The sequence below is a fragment of the Lepus europaeus genome, chromosome 20, assembly GCF_033115175.1.
Source record: "Lepus europaeus isolate LE1 chromosome 20, mLepTim1.pri, whole genome shotgun sequence".
NCBI classification, from domain to species: Eukaryota; Metazoa; Chordata; class Mammalia; order Lagomorpha; family Leporidae; genus Lepus; species Lepus europaeus.
The window spans coordinates 9,758,544-9,778,534 of NC_084846.1; the positions used below are offsets into that span (position 1 = coordinate 9,758,544).

The 19,991-nt window shown below is 64.6% G+C and overlaps 2 protein-coding genes across 4 annotated transcripts; one reads left to right on the top strand and one right to left on the bottom strand.

Annotated features, from left to right (window-relative positions):
* Positions 1 to 779: 779 nt before the first annotated feature.
* ADGRE5 (adhesion G protein-coupled receptor E5) lies at positions 780 to 12,597 on the top strand. 3 transcript variants are annotated; one of them, XM_062178693.1, is made up of 19 exons: positions 780 to 943; positions 3,417 to 3,467; positions 3,625 to 3,765; positions 3,949 to 4,104; positions 7,203 to 7,349; positions 7,655 to 7,801; positions 7,896 to 7,942; positions 8,045 to 8,122; positions 8,666 to 8,843; positions 8,937 to 9,044; positions 9,203 to 9,426; positions 9,687 to 9,869; positions 9,965 to 10,156; positions 10,522 to 10,748; positions 10,847 to 10,913; positions 11,001 to 11,092; positions 11,562 to 11,730; positions 11,798 to 11,899; positions 12,044 to 12,597. In XM_062178693.1, the coding sequence occupies exons 1-19, from the start codon at positions 913 to 915 to the stop codon at positions 12,071 to 12,073; spliced, it is 2,370 nt and encodes a 789-aa protein (XP_062034677.1). In that variant the 5' UTR covers positions 780 to 912; the 3' UTR covers positions 12,074 to 12,597. The 3 variants fall into 3 exon arrangements, with proteins under 3 accessions (XP_062034677.1, XP_062034678.1, XP_062034679.1); XM_062178694.1 differs by having other exon boundaries at positions 781 to 943; positions 3,646 to 3,765; XM_062178695.1 differs by lacking the exon at positions 7,203 to 7,349 and having other exon boundaries at positions 781 to 943.
* Positions 12,598 to 13,353: 756 nt separating this feature from the next.
* Positions 13,354 to 14,382, bottom strand: DDX39A (DExD-box helicase 39A). The gene is made up of 4 exons (XM_062178481.1): positions 14,130 to 14,382; positions 13,814 to 14,040; positions 13,500 to 13,680; positions 13,354 to 13,418 (listed from the first exon to the last, which is right to left on the bottom strand). The coding sequence occupies exons 1-4, from the start codon at positions 14,335 to 14,337 to the stop codon at positions 13,354 to 13,356; spliced, it is 681 nt and encodes a 226-aa protein (XP_062034465.1). The 5' UTR covers positions 14,338 to 14,382.
* Between the last annotated feature and the right edge of the window lie 5,609 nt (positions 14,383 to 19,991).

The following is a 19,991-nucleotide window of genomic DNA, read 5'->3' on the forward strand; positions in this document are numbered from 1 at the left end:
AAAAAAAAAAAAAAAAAAAAAAAAAAAAACTAAAAAAACCCCCAGAGCTTTGGAAACCTGATTAGATGGCTGGAGAGACAAGGCAGTCACAGGATTGTTCTGCGAAAACACTGCTCCCTCGTGATCTGATTCTCCCCTGGGTCACAGGAGCCCCTTAGAAAAAAAAAGGGTCCCAGCACGAGGGGGTGGGGGTGTAGGAGCATGGTCTCTGGCCCAAAGAAGCTGGGAGTGTGGCTGCCCCAGGTCTAGGCTCCTTCGTTGCCCCCCCCCCCACCGCCCCGGCTCCCTGTTTCCACGTTGCCGCTCTGGGCCTCAGTGGTTGCATCCGGCCAATGGGTGTGTGCGAGGTCACCGAGTACTCTCAGGTGTCCTGGCTCGGGGGCCAGAGCTCTGAGCCCTGTGCAACCTCAGCGCCCAACCCCTGTCCCTCGGCTCTAAAGATGAAACCCAGCAAACCGTGGCCCGCCCTCTTCCCCTGCCCCACATTGCTGGCTTCCCCTCCCCCGCCCCCTCTGCCCCCGGGGTGTGCACGGGAGCCAGAGAAGGCGCCAGAGGCTCCCACGGTGGCCCAGCTGGCCGAAGCCTGGGAGGCAGGTGGCAGAGCGCGCGGGGGGGGGGGGGGGGGAGCGCGGGGGGGGGCTGTGCACACATGTGGCGTGCACGCGTGTGTGTGTGTGTGTGTGTGTGTGTAGCGTTCCTGGTCTGTTTTTATTGCATTTTCCTGTTGCCTCTTCCAGCTGCTCAGCCAGTTCCGGGGAGGGCCCTGGGCCAGTGGCTGTCCCATCCCCGCCCCTCTCATAAAAGCCAAGCCAGGCCTCGGGACACCCAGCACCGCTGCCCAGCCCCGGGGCAGACACGGGGGCCAGCCAGCCCTGTGCCACCTCCAGCCTCTCCCCCATCCTGCCTGGGACCATGGGTGCCCCCTGCCGCACCGCCTTCCTTGGTGAGTTCTGTGGGCTCCCACCCACCGCAGCCCAGCCCAGCCCAGCCCGCAGGGAAGGGTGAGGGAGCCCGGTGGCCCGGCGGGACTGCCTGCCAGTCCTGGTGGCCGCGGACGGCTGGGAGGTGCCGCTGGGGCCGGGCTGAGGAAGCCACATGGCCAACGGAGGCTGGCGCCTGGAGACACATGGTGACTCGTGCCCAGCACCCCACCACGGCCAGGCAGGGAACTCGGGGGTCCTCTATGAACCTGCCCCCTGCCTGGAGCTGGACGGGAGCAGGTGGCTTTAGATTCTCTAGAGCAAACTGAGGCAATGGGGGAGCAGAGACACACCCCCCCCAGAGCCCGGGTGGACGCAGGCAGCTGTGGGGTGGGGGGAGGGGCCCCAGGGTGGCCGGTACTGGGTGGCCAGGGCCCTTCCACTGTGGGGTACCCCAGATTTGTCCCCCTTCGGAGCTGTCTCAGGGCCAGGGCAGCCCCAGAATTCCCCTCCAAGACCTAAGCGGGAGTGTGTGTGGGTTGAACTTGACTTTGGTTGTGATTTTCCCTACCCCCGCCCTCCCACGGTTGGGGGGGGCCTCCCTTCCCGCCGTACCCAGGGTGCTCTAACGGTTATCTATCAGGGCGGGCGGTTTGTGGCCTGAGCAACCGGGGCAAGGGATAACAAAGAGAGGGCAGGAATGACATTTGGGGTGAAAACAGGAGATCACAGGGTGTCCCCAGGATGGCAGGTAGCAGGGAGCGCCTGTGTGTGTGTGGGGGGGGGAGAGACAGGGGTCCGAGGCCTTCTTGGCTGTGTCCCAAACCCCCTCAGCCTCACTTTTCCCCATCTGTGAATCAGGAACAGGAGGATCAACAGGTCCATGGAAAATGCCTGTTAGATTTTTTTAAAAATGTCAATACATTGCAAGGCTTTAAGCCGATTTTTTGGCACACAAATAACCCCCCCCACGTCCCCCCCCCCGCCCCCCAGGGTGGCCGTGCGAATGAGCCCAGAGCAAGCCCTGATTGGCAGGAAATTGTCTTTATTGTTTTCATTTCTTTCTGGGGAGGGAGGGGAACGCTGGGGGGGTCCTCAGCAGGAGACACAAGGCTGTGGGGGTGGCCTCACCCCTGCCCCAGGGGCTGCTAGGGGGAGAGGGGTGTGTGTGGGGGGAGGGGAGGGATGAGCACCAGATGGGCCCGGAGCTGACGAACAACTGCGGCTTCTCTCCGGCTGCCGTTTGGTCCACGTCCAAGGCTCCAGACGGAGGCCAGGTCCATGTCCAAGGCTCCAGACGGAGGCCAGGCAGCCAGGGGGGACTTCTTGGCCCCTTGCCGTCCCAAGTTGGCGGTGGCTGAGGCCAAAGGACCTCAGACGCCTCCACCTCATCTTCCCCACCGCCACCCCCACCCTGGCCCCTTCTTGCCCTGGGTTCCAAGTCTCAGCTCCTCCATCCACATGGCTCCTCCTGGGGCCGTCTTGTTTGGTTTTTGCTTTTTTTTTTTTTAACTTGAAAGGGGGCGTTTGGGAGCTGGGACAAGCCAGCTTGGCCCCCAGGAGAGGGTCCTTGTGTGATTCTGTCTTCCGTCCCGCCTGGGGCAAGAGGAACTGGGTCCCAGCTCCCAGGGTGGGGGGGAAGTAGGGAAGTAGCCAAGAGAGAGGAGGAAGAGCCAAACTGGGGTCCCCCCACCCCAAGGGGCAGCGGGCAGGGGAGGCTGGGCTGGGGACAGTGGTGGGGGAGTCAGGGGGTCCAGGACCTCTCCCCACAGGCTGGCGCATGGCTGGCCTAGTCAGGGAACCCTAGTCCACTTCCCACCCCCACCCAGCCCCTGGGGAGCCCTCCCAGCCACAAGCTGTGCTCACATTAAGGAACCCCAGTGTTTTGCTGGGAGCCCATTCCAGAGTGGACGACCCAGTGGTGGTGCGTCACTGCTTTCTTGGGGCCCAGGAAGTGAGTGACTCACGCCCGCCCTCCCTGTCCCCACTGGATTTCACTGGATTTGGGGAGGGTCCCCCGGAAACTCCCAAATGGGCAGGGACGTAGGAGGAGGGGGCCACCCAGCTGGAGGCCACGGTGTCTTCCTGTGCCTGGGTGGGGAGTCCTGGGGCCCCGGGGCTCAGGGCGCTGGTACTGGGGTGGGCGTGGAGCCTGTGCACCTGTGTCCCTGGGTGTGTGGGGGGCGTGGACCTGAGGGCACTCGTGGCTCAAGCCCTTGGGTTTGCACTCAAACAAATGGATAGTCTTGGTCCCACTGCACAGCAGGGAAGCTGAGGCCGAGAGTGGTCAGGGGGCCCCGCCTACAGGGCGGGGTCTGAGCTTGGGGGGGGGGGCAGAACCTGTGTTCTCAGCAGCCGCCCCACCCGCACCCCCAAGTTTCCGAGACCCGCACGGCGCCCCTCCCCACCCGGCCGCTGGCTCCCTGCTTGTTCTCTGGGCCACACAAGAGGTCCAGGCCCCCTGCTCAGGATCCCCCTCCCCCTGTGTCCCTGCAGCGCTGGGGGTCCTCCTGACTCTGTCCGGAGCTGCAGCCCAGGAATCCAAGGGTGAGTCTGCTGGGAGCGGCCAGAGCCTGGGGCAGGGGCTCGGGAACCCCCCCCCACCGTGCCCCTCTCAGCCCTCCCCCTACCCCGGGCAGGACGGGGGGGGGGGGAGCAGAGCGGAGGGGGCGGGACACGGAGGAAGCCCCTCCCCACGGCTCAGCCCTGAGTGTCCGCCCCGCAGCCTGCGCCCCGTGGTGCCCTGCGAAGTCCACGTGTGTCAACAGCACGGCCTGTCGCTGTGATGCGGGGTTCACGTCCACGTCGGGGGAGATCTTCACGGAGCGCACGGACATTTGCGAGGGTACGCGGGGTCACACACAGCTGTAGGCCTCGCCCTGGGCCCCCGGAGACCTGGCTGTGTATGTGCGTGCGTGCGCGTGCGCGTGCAGAGGGTCTTTCCAGAAGGAACCTAATTACACCCGGGGTGTGTGTGTGTGGGCACTGACACCGCTGGGAGGTGACCTCGGCGCTGTCACCGTCGCAGACATCAACGAGTGTGCCCCGCCCCGGTCCCTGTCCTGCGGGAAATTCGCCGACTGTCAGAACGTGGACGGCAGCTACTACTGCACCTGCAGCCCGGGATACGGGCTCGTCTCTGGGGAGAAGGAGTTCAAGGATGAGAGCCAGAACACGTGTCAAGGTAAGTGCCGCCTCTACACCCGTGAGGTTTGGGGGGTAGAGGGGTGAAGGGTCCCTGAGCTCTTCCTGATGCACCCAAGGGCGCGGGGCCGTGGCCCCCGGAGCCTCCTAGCCGAGGCTGAGCCATGATGCAGTAGTCAGGGCTGCCTGGCGGCGGGGGCGGGGTAAGATAGGATCAGAACTGTGGATTGCGTAAAGAGAGCGAGGGAGAGGAGAGGAAGGGAAGAAGAAAGGCCGGCGCCGCGGCTCAATAGGTTAATCCTCCGCCTTGCGGTGCCGGTACACCAGATTCTAGTCCCGGTCGGGGCGCCGGATTCTGTCCCAGTTGCCCCTCTTCCAGGCCAGCTCTCTGCTGTGGCCCGGGAGTACAGTGGAGGATGGCCCAAGTGCTTGGGCCCTGCACCCCATGGGAGACCAGGAGAAGCACCTGGCCCCTGCCATCGGATCAGCGCGGTGCGCCGGCCGCAGCGTGCCGGCCGCGGCGGCCACTGGAGGGTGAACCAATGGCAAAAGGAAGACCTTTCTCTCTGTCTCTCTCTCACTGTCCACTCTGCCTGTCAAAAAAAAAAAAAAAAAAAAAAAACACAAAAAAGAAGAAGAAAGAGTCTCTTTGTTTGAAAGAAAAAACATGGAAGTGGCTCCGTCTCTCGTTCCCGGCCAGCCTGCGTCTCTCTGTGCCTCGGTTTACTGACCTGTAAAATGGAGGCGCAGCAGCATTACTGACTTTATAGAACCGTGGAGAGGCAAATGAGCTCAGTAGAGGCGTTCCTGGGGGTCAGAGGTCAGCTAGGAGTGGGCAGGCGGGAGCCGTGACTCAGCCAGGGGGAGGGCAGGGGACCAGGACCCAAGGCTCCAGGCCCAGCCCTGCCTGCAGGCCAGGAAGGAACAGAGCAGACACGTGTGTACTGGGACCACGAGCCTGTGCACCGCCCTGACGGTGCCCCCCGCCCACGGCTTGGCCAGAGGACGCTCTTCGTGGGCACTGGAACGAGGGCCCCGCCCTCTCCAGGAAGACACAGCTGCCTTTGGAGAACCCAGAGTGGACCCCCAACCTGGTGCAGTGAGCAACCTGCTCAACTGTCCATGATGATCCTGGATTCTTCTTGGAGTGCCCCAGCTAGGGGGCGCCCCCCAGAGCGGTGACTGTTGGCTATAGAGGAGCTGTGTCAGAAGCAGGCCTGGAGCCAGAGGAGAGAGGGGGTAACCCAGTGGGGTTCCCCCACAGACCTCAAGGAGACAGGGCACTCAGCCTGCTGATCTGCTGGCCCCGCGGGCACCTCTCCCCTGACCTCTCGCGAGAGAAAATTCCAGAAGCCCCAAAGGTCGCCGGCCTGCTGGCATATTATTTGTCAGAAGAAGAGGGGGTATTCAGACATCTCACAATCTCTGTCCTCCTGGGAGCCTGAGCCGCCCGCACACACGTCTGCCCCACACCAGAGAGCCACACCTGGGAGCCATCTCCCACCTCCTCCTCCTCCTTGGCCAAGAGGGACCTGGAGACCCCCACCTGTGACCCCAGAGGACCCAAAGGAAGACTCACTCGGAGTTTCTGGCTGAACGGGACAGAAGCCGGAAGCGGGGCCCCGAGGTTTGCTGCCAGGGGCTGGGGTGACAGAGACACCTCTGGCCATGGAGCCCTCGCCCACGGCTGGATTCCTGCCACTGCCTGCCCCATCCACAGGGGATGCCTCTGTAGAAATCAGAGAGACACCTGTGCAGGCCCGGGACTGCCTGGCACCCGCCGTCCAGGGACCATGCACCTGCCGTCCGGGGTTGGGAGGAAGGAGGAACCGGCCCAGGGCCAGGTCCTGGGCCCCCGCTGTGGAGTTGAGCTCTCAGCCCAGCCAGGAGGGGCTGTGCCACCTGCTGGGGTCACCGGGAGTGTGAAAACCTGGCCGCCAGCGTGGGGATCCGGCCACAGGCCTTGCCCTGCTGGTCCCTGCCCTCACCGGGAGCCCAAGGGCAAGACCTGGCATCGCTTCCTCCAGGCAGGAGCGTGGATTCTACCCAGGGCTTCCATGCCAAGAATCCAGGCCAGCCCCAGCCCCGGAGGAGGGCAAGACGGGAGCGGGACTCAGAGACCCGGGTGGGGGGGTGGGCGGGCATTGTGGGTCACGTGCACATCATGCCCACCACAAGACCACGCCCACCTCTGCTGGGACATCACCTCCCAGGGCAGCCCGACCACGGAGCAGCGCAGCCACGGGGACCCTCGGGGTCTGGAGTGCCCTGTGAGAGCCCCCGATCTAGCCCCTTCCCCCTCTGTGGCCTGTGGGTAGGAGGCGGCACTTCTGGGTCTGAGAAGGGGACCTCATGACTTAGTTTCCCTCCCGTACACTGGGCCCATGGTCCCTGCTGTGCCCATCTTTTTCAAAAACAGATTTTTATTTTTGACAGGCAGAGTGGACAGTGAGAGAGAGAGACAGAGAGAGAAAGGTCTTCCTTTTTTTTGTTGGTTCACCCTCCAATGGCCGCTGTGGCTGGCGCGCTGTGGCCAGTGCACCGCGCTGATCCGAAGGCAGGAGCCAGGTGCCTCTCCTGGTCTCCCATGAGGTGCAGGGCCCAAGCACTTGGGCCATCCTCCACTGCACTCCCTGGCCACAGCAGAGAGCTGGCCTGGAAGAGGAGCAACCGGGACAGAATCCGGCGCCCCGACCAGGACTAGAACCTGGAGTGCCGGCGCCGCAGGCAGAGGATTAGCCTATTGAGCCATGGCGCCTGGGCAAAAACAGATTTTTAAAAAATATTTATGTATTTGTCTAAAAGGCGGAGTGACAGAGCCAGAGCCAGGAGAGAGAGAGTGAAAGAGAAAGAGAAAGAGGAAGAGAGGGAGAGTGAGGGAGAGAGGTTTTCCACCTGCTGGTTCACTCTGTAGATGGCCATGACAGCCAGGGCTGGGCCAGGCAGGAACCAGGAGCTCCATCCGGGTCTCCCACGCAGGTGCAGGGGCCCAAGGACCTGGGTCATCTTCCACTGCTTTCCCAGGCCTTAGCAGAGAGCTGGATCAGAAGTGGAGCAGCCAAAACTCTAACCGGCGCCCATATGGGATGCTGGCAATGCAGAAGAGGGCGGAGCCTGACCCTCTGGCTTTGTCCTCAGACGTGAACGAATGCACCTCGGGACAAAAGCCCTGCCACAGCTCCACCCACTGCATGAACAAAGCTGGCGGCTACCAGTGTCTCTGCCGTCCCGGCTGGAGGCCGATTCCCGGATCCCCCAATGGCCCAAACAGCACCATCTGCGAAGGTTCCGCCTCAGCCGCGCGCAGGACTTGGGGTCGCTGAGTGCAGGGGCTCCCTGCCGGGCCAGGCACCAAGGCCACTGAGTCTGGATGTGAAAAGACCAGAGCGGGGGTGGGGTGCCAGGGTCGGAGCCGAGGGAACCAGGGGAGGCTGCCCTGTAACTCATCGCCCACCCAGGCCACGGCACGCCGCCACTAGGTGGCAGCACCTGCAGCCACAGGGGCTCTGATACCAGGAGGAAGCAGGGCGGGGGCGCTGGGCAGGCGGCGGGGGCTGGGACGCGGCCTGAGCCCTCCTTTCTGTCCCCAGACGTGGACGAGTGCAGCTCTGGGAAGCATCAGTGTCACAACTCCACCGTGTGCGTCAACACCCCGGGGTCCTATAAGTGCCGCTGCCGCCAAGGCTGGAAACCGATTCCCGGATCCCTCAACGGCCCCATCAACACCATCTGCAAAGGTACCTGAGCCTGGAACCCCAAATCGCGCCCCAAACATGCACACACACACACAGCCGGACGCACACCTGATGCCTCCTGTCCCGCCCCCTGCAGAGATCCACCTGCCCACCTGGACCCCGCCCCACGGCGTCCACAGCCAGGTGAGCATCCCCAGCCCACACCACCAGGCAGGAAGTCCCCTGGCACTGGGGTCCCCACCCCCCACCACGGCGCGGGCTGACCCCTGCTCTCCCCACCCCCAGAGTCTCTCCGGATTCCTTGACAAAGTCCAGGCTCTGAGCAGAGACTTCAAGCCAGTCTCGGCCAATGTCACCATCCAGGTAAGGGCCGGTGCTGGGGGAGCCAGGGCGTGGCTCCGAGACGGAAGCACGTTCCCCTGGAGACTGGGTGGGTGCTGGGGGCTGTGGGGAAGGTGCCTCTTGGGACACCTGCAGCCCACAATGGATGCTTGGGTTCGAAAACAGCTGCACAGTCTCAGACAGCTTCCTGCTGATGGGCGCCTGGGAGGCAGCAGGTGATGGCTCAAGTCCTTGGGGGGTGGGGGTCCCTGCCACTCCGTGGGAGACCCGGATGGAGTTTCCCGGTTGGCTCCTGGCTTCAGCCTGGCTGAATGGGGGAATCTCTCTCCTCTCCCTGCAGCACAATGCCAGCCCCTGGATTTCTCTCCTCATTCCATTTTCCATGCATTTTTCTTTGAGGAGGGGTGGGGAGGTGCCCTTGCACGCATGCAAGCACACACAGGGCTTCCTGGCGACTTTATGGCCGTCAGAGCCCCTGGCAACCCCTGGTGCCCCCAAGGGTGGAGCAACCCCTGTGGGTCCAAGAAACCCGAAGCTGATCTGTCTCCCTGCCCCCACCCCCAGCGCCTCATCCAGTCCTTGGATGACCTGCTCAAGGCCCCAGGGGACTTGGAGAGACTGGCTTTGAGTGACCAGCACCTCGTGGCCACCCAGCTGCTCTCTGACCTGGAACAGTCCATGAGGACACTGGCCCAGACCTTACCCGTAGGTTCCTTCACCTACCGCTCTCCTTCGGGCACAGGTGAGGCGCCCCCCCCCCCCATTGCACCTGCACCTGCACCTGCCCGGGGCCCCGCCTTCTCCCTCCCCACTCACTTCTCATCTTTCTCCTCAGAGCTGAGCTTGATGGTGCAGGAGAAGGGGAAAGGCAACGTCACCATGGGCCAGAGCCACGCGCGGATGCTTCTAGACTGGGCGGTGGCGAGTGAAGACGGGGACTTGGGTAACACTCGGCCCCCGGGCGGCGGCGGGGGCAGGAGGAGCTGGGGCGAGGCCAGGGGGGCTTGGGACAGGGAACGGGACGGGGTTGGGTGCTGTGGTGCAGTGGCTAAGGCGCGCCCTTGGGGAGGGACATGAGGACGCAGTGTGTCCACCCCGCAGGCCACCCCGTGGCGGGCATTCTGTCCAGTCCCAGCATGCAGCGGCTGCTGGCCAACGCCTCCCTGGAGCTGACGCCCGAGAAGCAAGCCGACCTGGAAGACACCTACGAGGGCCCCGTGCGAGGCGCCCAGCTCAGGCTCCTGTCTGCCATCAGCTCCGTCTTCCTGAGCAACACGAGAACGCAGGAGCTCGGCTCGCCTGTCACGTTTGCCTTCTCCCACCCCGTGAGTCCTCGCGCCGGGTGGGGGCTGGGCCCTACTGGCTGCCCCCCAGTCACTCACTCCAAACGCTCAGGGGGGCGGGGGAGCATGCCATGAAGCATCTATTGTAGGTTTCAAATTTTTTAGCTTGTTTTTTTTTTTTTTGCACCAAAATAAACTTTGAGTCCATCACCTTTTCCAAGTCCTGATTTAACCTGTCCTGCTGCCGACTCCTGGCGCCCCATAACGCGGCAGCCCCGCTGACCACCCGCATCTGCCCACAGTGGGAGACGCTCCGCGGGCCCCGGCAGGAGCTGGTCTGCGCCTTTTGGAAGAGCGACAGCAGGGGGACCAGGCGGTGGGCCACCGAGGGCTGCCGGAAGCTGGGCAGCCAGAACGGCAGCACCACCTGCCAGTGCACCCACCTGAGCAGCTTCGCCGTGCTCATGGCGCACTACGACGTGCAGGTGAGTGGCGCCGGAGGCGTGGCTGTGTGGACAGCCCCCCCCCAGCGGCACCGGGGGCGTGGCCTGTGATGACCCCCCCCCCCCCCCGCTCCTAGGACCCGCAGCTGACCCTCATCACCAAGGTGGGGCTGGCGCTGTCGCTGGTCTGCCTGCTGCTTTGCATCCTCACCTTCCTGCTGGTGCGGCCCATCCAGGGCTCGCGCACCACCGTGCACCTGCACCTCTGCGTCTGCCTCTTTGTGGGCTCCGCCGTCTTCCTGGCCGGCATCGAGAACGAAGGCGGCCAGGTGAGGCCCCGCCCCCGGCCTCCCGAGCGCGAGCGCCGGGACTGTGCGGTGCGAGGCTGGGTGGAAGCCCCGCCCTGTCCCCCGCTCCCCAGACCGTGCAGTGTGAAGGTGGGTGGGAGCCCCCGTCCCGGCCCCGCCCCGGCCCCGCCCCGCAGCCAGTCAGTGCCGGGACTGTGCAGTAGGAGATTGGGTGGAAGCCCCGCCCCGCCCCCGCCCCCGCCCACCGCCGGGACTGTAGTGTGAAGGTGGGTGGAAGCCCCGCCCCGGCCCCGCCCCACAGCCCGTCAGTGCCGGGACCGTGCAGTAGGAGGTTGGGTGAAGCCCCGCCCCGCGCTGACACCGCCCCGCCCCGCCCCGGCCCGCAGGTGAGCCTGCGCTGCCGCCTGGTGGCCGCGCTGCTGCACTACTGCTTCCTGGCCGCCTTCTGCTGGATGAGCCTAGAGGGCCTGGAACTCTACTTCCTGGTGGTGCGCGTGTTCCAGGGCCAGGGCCTGCGCGCGCGCTGGCTCTGCCTGCTGGGTTACGGCGTGCCCCTGGCCATCGTGGGCATCTCGGCGGCCGTGCACAGCCGGGGCTACGGCCGTGCCGCCTAGTGAGTGCGCGCCGCGGGGCGGGGCGGGGGCGCCCACCCCAGGTCCTCCAAGGCCCGCACCAGCGTCACGGACGTCCCTCCCGCCCCCCTACCCGCAGCTGCTGGCTGGACCCGGCGCGCGGCTTCCTCTGGAGCTTCCTGGGCCCCGTGACCGTCATTGTCCTGGTGAGTGTACAGGGTGTAGACCCAGGCCCGCTGTGCGAGCCCCCCACCCGCGCCCAATCCTGACCCCGCTCTCCGCGCCCCATGCAGTGCAATGCCGTCATCTTCGTGACCACCGTGTGGAGGCTCGCGCAGAAGTTCTCGGACATCAACCCCGACATGAAGAAGCTGCGGAAGGCCAGGTGCGGGGCGGTGCAGGGGCGGGGAGCAGGGGCGGGGGCCGGTGCGGTTGCATGTATGGGAGCGGGCCCGGGTCCAGGGCCGATACTGGCACCAGGCCGGTGTGGGAACAGGTGCACGTGTTGGAGGAGGTGCACGTGCAGGGGCGGGGACAGGTGCGGGAGCAGGCGCACGTACACGCACGGGTGCAGGTGTGGGGGCAGGTGCACGTGCAGGGGCGGGGACAGGTGCGGGAGCAGGTGCACGTACACGCACGGGTGCAGGTGTGGGGGCAGGTGCACGTGCAGGGGCGTGGACAGGTGCGGGAGCAGGTGCACGTACACGCACGGGTGCAGGTGTGGGGGCAGGTGCACGTGCAGGGGCGGGGACAGGTGCGGGAGCAGGCGCACCCGCAGGTACAGGTGCACAAGGGGGGGCAGGTGCTCTCGGCAGGGAGCGCTCTCGGCAGCCGGCCTCTCCGCCCGCCCGCAGGGTGCTGACCGTCACGGCCGTGGCGCAGCTCGTCGTGCTGGGCTGCACCTGGGTCTTCGGCCTCTTCCTCTTCGACCCGCGGAGCTGGCTGCTGTCCTACGTCTTCACGGCGCTCAACTGCCTGCAGGGAGCCTTCCTCTACGTGCTGCACTGCCTGCTCAACAAGAAGGTGGGCGGGGTCGGGCTGGGGGCGGGGCCGCCGGAGCCCCACCCCACTGACGCCCTGCCCCCCGCAGGTGCGTGAGGAGTACCGGAAGTGGGCCTGCCTGGTGGCGGGGCACCGGTACTCGGAGTTTGTGTCGTCTAGCTCGGGCACCAGCCACCAGCCGAGCACCCGGGTAAGGGCGCGCCTGGGGTGGGGCGTGGCCTCAGGAGCGGGGACGGGGCCTCAGGGGCGCCATGGGTCGTGTCGGGAGGCAAGGGCGTGGCCTCGGGGGCGTGGCCTCAGGGTGGGGGTGGCCTCACGGGCGCCTCCCGCGCAGGTGCTCAGGCCTTCGGAGTCCGGCATGTGAAGACGTGGACACGGCGCCGGTGCCCGCCTACCTGGGCCCCGCGAGTCCCCGCAGGGTGAGGACTGGACCCTGCCATCCCACCCACTCTCTTGGTACGGTACTGAGGCCCTGCATCCTGCCCGCCCTCCCGCCCTCGGCGCACACGGGAAGGGAGCCGGCGTCTAGAGGAATAAACGTTTATTGCCGCGCGAGTGTCCGGCGGTGGAGGTCGCCCGTCCGTCGTCCGTCCGGGACTAGGCTGTGCGCAGGCGCGAGACTACCGGCTCTGCTTGACTGCAGGCAGGGGGCGGGGGTGAGGGTGCAGGCGCCGGGCGGCCCCCACGGCCCGGCTCCCGGAGCCACGCCCCCGGCCCAGCACGCACTGGATGTCATCTCCAGGAGCTCGCCACGTTCACTCGGCCACGTTCACTTCGAAGCGGTCCTGCACGTCGTTCAGGATCCAGGCGTCGCCCTGGTCAGACACGAAAGTGATGGCCAGGCCCTTGGTGCCACCTGCGGGAGAGGCGGGCGGGTCAGGGCGTCGGGGGCGGGGTCAGGGGTGGGGCCGCTCACCCAGTGCAGGTAGGTGTTGGAGTCCTCGGGCATGTCACAGTTGAAGACGATGTTGACGCGCTTGAAGTCCATGCCGCGCCCTAACAGATTGGTGGCCACCAGGATCCGCCGCTGGAAGTCCTTGAACTGCTGGTAGCTGGGGGGGGGGGGGGGGGCGCGTGAGCGGCGGGCGGGGCGGCAGCCCTCTGCACTCACCGCTCCTGGGCCATGCCGCGGTGGATGGCGATGGCCGGGAAGTTCTGCTCCTGCGGGAGCTGGGCCAGGGCCATGCGGCGCTGCACCGACTTGAAGATTACCATCTGGGGGGTGGGGCCCAGGGCGCGGTGGGGGCGGTCAGAGGGTCGGACCCAGGGCCGCAGCGCCCCGCAGCCCCCGCGGCTGCGCCCGCTTGAACTCCAGCGCGTTGAAGAGCTTGAGCTTTTGGTTCTTCTCGCTGTCCTTGAGCTTCACATAGTGCTGCTGCAGCCCATGGGCTGCGTGGGGAGGGGCGCGCGGTCCTAGCCTGGGCCTGGGGGCCAGGGGCCGCAGCCGCCGCCTACTCACGTCCTGCATGAACTTCCTGCATACGGGCCGCACGCCCCGGCCCAGCGTGGCGCTGGATATCATGCACTGCTTCTCATGCGGCGTCAGCTAGAAGATCTACACGTCCCACCGCTTGTCTAGGGGGTGGGGTGGGGGGCCTGAGCGCCTGCCGCCCGCCCGGGGACCGGGGCTGAGCTGCAGGGCACTTATGCACTGCCGGGCCGGGCGGAGCAGCCGCGACAGGGCGTCGAGCGGCTTCCGGGCAGGCAGCCTGGGGCAGAGAGGCCGCTGCGGTCAACGGTGCCAGTGGCCGCCGGGCGTGCCCCCCGCCCGAGCCCCCGCTGTCGCGCACCCGGCTGCTCCAGCATCTTGTCGCGCTCGTCCAGCACGAAGTTCCTCAAGCCGCGCAGGCTCAGGCTGCGGCTCCGCGCCAGCGCCAGGATGCTGCCCGGCGTGCCCACCACCACGTGCGGACGCTTCTTCAGCACCGCCTCGTCCTTCTTGATGGACAGCCCCCCGAAAGACACGGACACCTGCGGGCACAGAGCGGCGCTGGCCTCTCCGGCCCGGGCCCTGCCCCAGGAGCCGACCTTGACGCGGGGCATATACTTGGAGAAGCGCTCCTACTCCTTGCTGATCTGGAAGGCCAGCTCCCGCGTGTGGCACATGACCAGGACAGTCACCTGGGAACAGGACAGCTCGGCTCAAGGCCCCACCCTGCCCCAATCCCCGGGACCAGCGCAGTCGCCCGCAGCCTGTGCCCACCTGTCCGCTGACCAGCTCCATCTGCTGCAGCGTGGGCAGCACGAACACCACCATCTTGCCCATGCCGGACTTGGCCTGGCACAGGACGTCCACACCCAGGATGGCCTGGGGGATGTACTCCTGCTGGACTGTGGGCGGAGCGGGTCAGTGCGCAGCGCCTGGCGGCCCTGCAGGCAGCAAGCTCGGGTGGGTGCAGGCGCGGGCGCTGGCGGCCTACCCTCGGACCGGTGCTCGAAGCCACAGTTCACGAGGGCGCGCAGGACTTCGGGCTTCAGCAGGAAGTCCCGGAAGCCCGAGCTGTGGATGGACATGTACGAGCCCTTGACGTCTTTCTTGGGGGGCGCTGGGGCGCTCTCAGGAGGAACCTGCGGCTCGTCATCTTCCTCGTAGTCCAGCGGCTCACTCTCCATGTACTGCTCGGCCATGCTGCTGAGGGGGCCAAGGGGGCGGCCGGCACTCACTGAGCCCGGATCCTCTGGGCCCAGCTTGGGCCCCCGCCCACGCCTGCCACCCAGGACTCCCCAGGGCTCACCCGGTGGGTGTGGGCACGCCCTCCTCCGGCCAGTCTGAGGGGCCCAAGCTGGGCTTTATCCAGCACCACCCTGCCCAAACTGGTGCCCGTCTTGGCGACCACCGCCCAGCTCCAAACCCCTGATAGCTGCCTGCCCACAAAGCCCGGTGCAAGTGTCTTCTCCCGCCAGCTCCTATGCAGCCCCCAGCCCCCAGTCTTTAAACAAGACTTTGATTTGAGAAGCCACAGGATCAGAGCGCTGCCCCCCCCCCCCCCAATGGCTGAGCTGAACCCAGGAGCTGCGGCCTCCATTGTCTCCCCCACGGGTGGCAGACCCGAGGACTGGAGCCATCACACGATCTGAACACCAAGCCTTCCTTCACGGAAATTTAACAAAAAACACGGGGGCCTCCGATGGGGCGCGGGTTCGAGTCCCACATCCGATCCAGCTCCCTGCTAACCCGCCTGGGAAAGTAATGGAGAATGGCCCGAGTCCCTGGGCCCCTGCACCCGCGTGGGAGACCCGGAGGGAGCTCCTGGCTTCGGCCTGGACCAGCGTTGGCTGCTGGGGCCATCTGAGGAGTGAACCAGCAGACGGGAGCACTCAGGTTTTCAAAATAAATCTTTTTATTAGAAAAAGAGAGAACGTGATTTCTGCGGTGTGCCTCCACGCCGTGACTTCCAGTGTGCGGCGTCCGCCCCGCAGCACGGCCCACCCGGCGGTGGGTCTCGCCGTCCCCCCACCGCCACTCCTCACGCAGCCAGCGGGAGCCCAAGCCACAGCTGGACGCGGCCGGCAGGTGCGCGGGCGCGGCGGCCCCCCCCATCCGCATCCCACGGATCTCCGTCTCCTCCGGGCTTTGGCCCTTGGCAGCAGCACCCAGGAGGGCCGGCAGGCTGAGCCGCTCCGCAGCTCCCGTGGCGCTCGGGAGTCCCCAGCAACCCCCGTAACTCCCGCCCGGCCCGCCAGCAGCCATGACACCCGGCTCCCGGAAGCGGCCGTGCGCGCCAAAGGCGGGCCCGCCCCCCGGCGCACGCGCCCCAGCGCCAACGGCCACCTGCCCCGCCCCCGAGCGCGGCGCCGCGACCCGCGCTCTCTCCTCGTGTTCGCCGTCACCACCCCCCCAAGCGTCTCCCCTTGCCCGTTTGCCCGATGTCCCCGCACAGGGGCCCCGCGCCCAGGAGCGCCGCTCATCTGGTTCCTCGTTCGTCTCCGCACGCTCTGAAGAAAGACGCCCGACTCCGATTATCTGCCGCGCGCCCGCACACGAGCGGCCGCACTTCCGGAAGACCGCGGCCCTCAGCTCACTGGACAGTCAACATGTCACTCAAGAGAGTGGGAAGCGGTGATTGGGTCGTGCGGGAGGAGTCTGGACGCTATTAGTAAAGAAAAGAACAGGGTGTGCCTGACGGCTCGCTTTCATTGGTCAATGTGAAAGTAGGCGCGCCCTAAGGAAGCACACTGAGCCGGGCACCGGCGCGTGCGCTGTCACGTGACCTGGGTTTGGGGCAAGTTGGGCGCCGCCATGTTTGGTACTGGCAACCCAAGACGTGCCGCACCCTCTCTCAGTGTGGCTTCTTACTGAACCAAGGCTGCGAAGTTGGCACCAGCGTGCGGCCTCGGCGTCTTCCGTGGCGGGGGGCTGGGGGCCGGGAGTGACTACTGTAGAGGAATTTAGCCTGTTCTCTGGATTTCGCGTGAATAGCATCCAGTTACTACCTGGGCTTTTGTCTCCCCGACGCCTTTGCTCAACAAAATGTTTTTGGGTGTTGCACTGTTGGAGCTCAGTCCATCTGGGGGTTTGGGGTGCGAGCTGGGGGACGGGGGATTTATCCCACAGGGAGCCTGGGCCAGCGCTGAGACTCCCTGAAACCCCTGGGTCCCTCCTCCCACGAGTTTTCGAAAAAATTCTAAAAGTTGTCAGTTTCTGCCCAGCGCTCCCTCCAGGCCTCCCACGTGGCTGGCAGGGAGCCAAGTCCTTGAGCCACGTGGGGAGCAGCCTTGAACCGCAGCTCCCGTGTGTTGGGGGTCCTGGGCGGCCCTGAACCGTTTTCTACTGAAGCCTCACTCAGCCCTGTGGAGATCGACAGTCCATCTGCACGTGGGGCCGCTGATACGAGGGTCATTAGCAAATCGGTGGCCAGAGAGGTTCATGGTCACGCAGCTGGCCGGGGGTCCAAGAGCTCAGTTAGGCTGCCTGGGGCAGGGGCGGGGAGGGGGCTGTGGGGCACAGTGGTCAGGGCAGCGTCCTGGCTCTGCCTCCTGCCAGTGGGCACCCTGGGAGGGCAGCGGCTGCCGGCTCAAGTTCACTGATGGACCCCGAGGCCAAAGTTAGGCACCTTGGGGAATCCCCCCCCCCCAGGGGTGTGGGGGAGAGAGGAGCTACAGGGCAGCAGGTGGGCGCTGAGCTTGGGGGAATCGAGTCCCTTGGGGGAGAGGAGGCCTCGGACAACCGCGGAGTAGACTTCTGCTTAAAACGAACCAGCAGGGGCGGTGCTGTGGCATAGCAGGTAAAGGCACTGCCTTGCAGTGCCGGCGTCCCATAGGGGCGCTTGTTTGAGTCCTGGCTGCTCCACTTCTGATCCCGCTCTCTGCTATGGCCTGGGAAAGCAGTAGAAGACAGCCCAAGTCCGTGGGCCCCTGCACCTGCGTGGGAGACCTGGATGGAGCTCCTGACTCCTAGCTTCAACCTGGCCCTGTCCCAACCGCTGCAGCTATTTGGAGAGTGAACCAGCAGATGGACAATCTCTCACTCTTTTTTTTTTTTTTTTCCTGCCCCTCCCTCTCTGTCACTCTGCCTTTCAAATAAATTTTTAAAGACATCTTTGAAAGCAGATTTTTTAAAAACCAAAAATCCCCCCAAATCAAAATTTGAACTACAGAAAAAAAAAAAAAAAAATCAGAGCTTCTTCAAGTACACCCACAACCGAAGACGAACAAATGTTAACATTTGTCGTATTGGCTTGGTTCATTTCATAATGTTTTAAGATAAAAAAGATCTTAGACACACCCCCACAATGGCTAAAAGGAAAAAAAGATTGACAGCGCCAAAAGCGGTAGAGAGAGGCTGCGGAACCCTGGAACACTGGGACCCTGGGACCCTGGAATATGGTCCCTGCAGGTGCCGCGCAGGTGACCTGGACAGAGTCCCTTGGCGGGGACACGGCAGAGAGTGAGGAAGTTCCCCGGGGGTCTCAGCCTGGGCACTCCTGACTCTCTTATGTAGTTGAAAGGCAGGTGGGTGGGGGGCAGAGAGAGAGAGAGAGAGAGAGAGAGAGAGAGAGAGGTCTTCCATCTGCTGGTTCACTCCCCAGATGGCCACAACGGCTAGAGCTGCGCCAATCCAAAGCCAGGAGCCAGGAGTTTCTTCTGTGTCTCCCACGCAGGTGCAGGGGCCCAAGCACTTGGGCCATCTTCTGCTTTCCCAGGCCATAACAGAGAGCTGGATCGGAAGTGGAGCAGCCGGGACTTGAACCGGTTTCCCTATGGGATGCCGGCACTGCAGGCTGGGGCTTTACCTGCTTCACCATAGCACCAGCCCACCCCCCCATTCACCCTTAAGTGCCTTCCTTCCTCAAGCCCCCGACAGCCAGGGCTGGGTTGCAACCAGAGCCAGGAGCCAGAAAATCAATCCAGGTCTCCCATAGGGGTGGCAGGAACCAAATGACTTGGATCATCACCGCTGCCTCCCAGGATCTGCATTGGCATTGGCGGGAAGCCAGATGTGGAACCCAGGTGCTCCAGTGTGGGGGTGTGGCTTTGTAACCACAGGCTGAATGCGTGCCACAGAAGGTGACATTCAGATATCAAAGTCTAAATGAGCAGCAGGGGACCAGCTGGGCGTGTGGGTGAGGGGTGGGATGGGAGGGGCCTTGCAAACTCGGTAACAGCCAGTGCAGAGGTCCTGTGGTTGGGGGGAAAGCCGAGAGGCCTGGCAAAGCTAATCCTGTCTGCTGGGAAGCCGGAGAAAGGATTTCTGGCAAGGAAAGGCAGGTGGTGGCTGTGGCATCAGTCCCAGAGTGGATGGCAGAGGGGCCAGAGAGGCCAGGGGGATGCACAGGGGCAGCCATCCGACCCTGTGGAGACTGTGCCAGAGCCATCTTTGTCCCCAGGTGCCTCTGAAGTGCCCCCGCACACGACTCCAACTAAAGGGTGGAGCGAGAACTTGGCAGGTCTCCCTGGCTGGGCTCTGGGCGGGGGATGCAGCTTGGAAACTGGCAGGCGGGAGACAGGGGCCTGACGCTGCTGGGAAACCTCACAGTGCCTTGCTCTCCCCATGTGTCAAATGGGTAGAGCTGGGGCCGGCGCCGTGGCTTAACAGGCTAATCCTCCGCCTTGCGGTGCCGGCACACCGGGTTCTAGTCCCGGTTGGGGCGCCGGATTCTATCCCAGTTGCCCCTCTTCCAGGCCAGCTCTCTGCTATGGCCCGGGAAGGCAGTGGAGGATGGCCCAAGTGCTGGGGCCCTGCACCTGCATGGGAGACCAGGAGAAGCACCTGGCTCCTGGCTTCGGATCAGCGAGATGCGCCGGCTGCAGTGGCCATTGGAGGGTGAACCAATGGCAAAAGGAAGACTTTTTTCTCTGTCTCTCTCTCACTATCCACTCTGCCTGTCAAAAAAAAAAAAAAAAAAAAAAAAAGGTAGAGCTGGAAGGATTGGGGAGAGACGCCACCTCCCCCCAAGGGCAAGGGCCAGAAGGCAAAAGCAGCCTGGGTCAATGCTCGGGGCGAGGGACTTTTCCAACTTTCCTAGTTTCAGGAAAAGGGGCTTGCAGAGTTCCTACATTCAATCAGCAAACACGCAGAGGACAGGGGAGGGGAGGGGAGGGTGGGGAGGAGGGGCGGGCTGATGCCCCCAGTCTTGACGGCTTCCAGGGACATTTGCTCTGAGTCAGGTGGTCCAGGGACAGCAGGGTCCTGCCTTGACTTGGCTATGTTCCTGGGCTCCTTGGGGGCTGCACCAGCCTCCTTTATAAAACCCGTCTCCCAAACCCCCTCCAGAGAGAGGCAGCAAACACCACGCCCCGGTCCCCTGGGACGACGGGACCCCACGCGGGGCCGAGGCACCCGCACCCAAAGCGGATGCCTGGGGGGGGGGCGGGAGGGGGGAGCCCACCCCCTGCCTGCAAGCCCCCAGGGACCCATCCAGGTCCGGCTCCTTTCCTGCAAGATTCCGACGAGTGAGTGAGGGTTTATCCCACGGCGGCCACGAACCCAGTTTGCACGCTCCGCTGCCCGCCCCTGGCACCCTCTGCTCGGGTACCGCTCCGCACTCAGCGACTCTGAAAAAAAAAAAGAAAAAGAGTCTGATGCCCCATTATACAGAGGGGGAAAACTGAGGTTCGGCCGCCCCAGGGGCCGCCGAGGCCGCCGGAGAATTCGAAGCCTTTTAACAGACAATAAAGACCGTGACATTTCGAGGGAGGCCAGCTACTTAGCGTCTTCTCAGCACTTGGCATGCACGGCCGCATTTAATTTACCCACACCCGAGAGGTGAGTAAATCTTCCTCCTGTTACAGGAGCAGGCGCCCTGAAGGGGTTTGGGGGAGCCCCGCGGCACGGGGTGCTG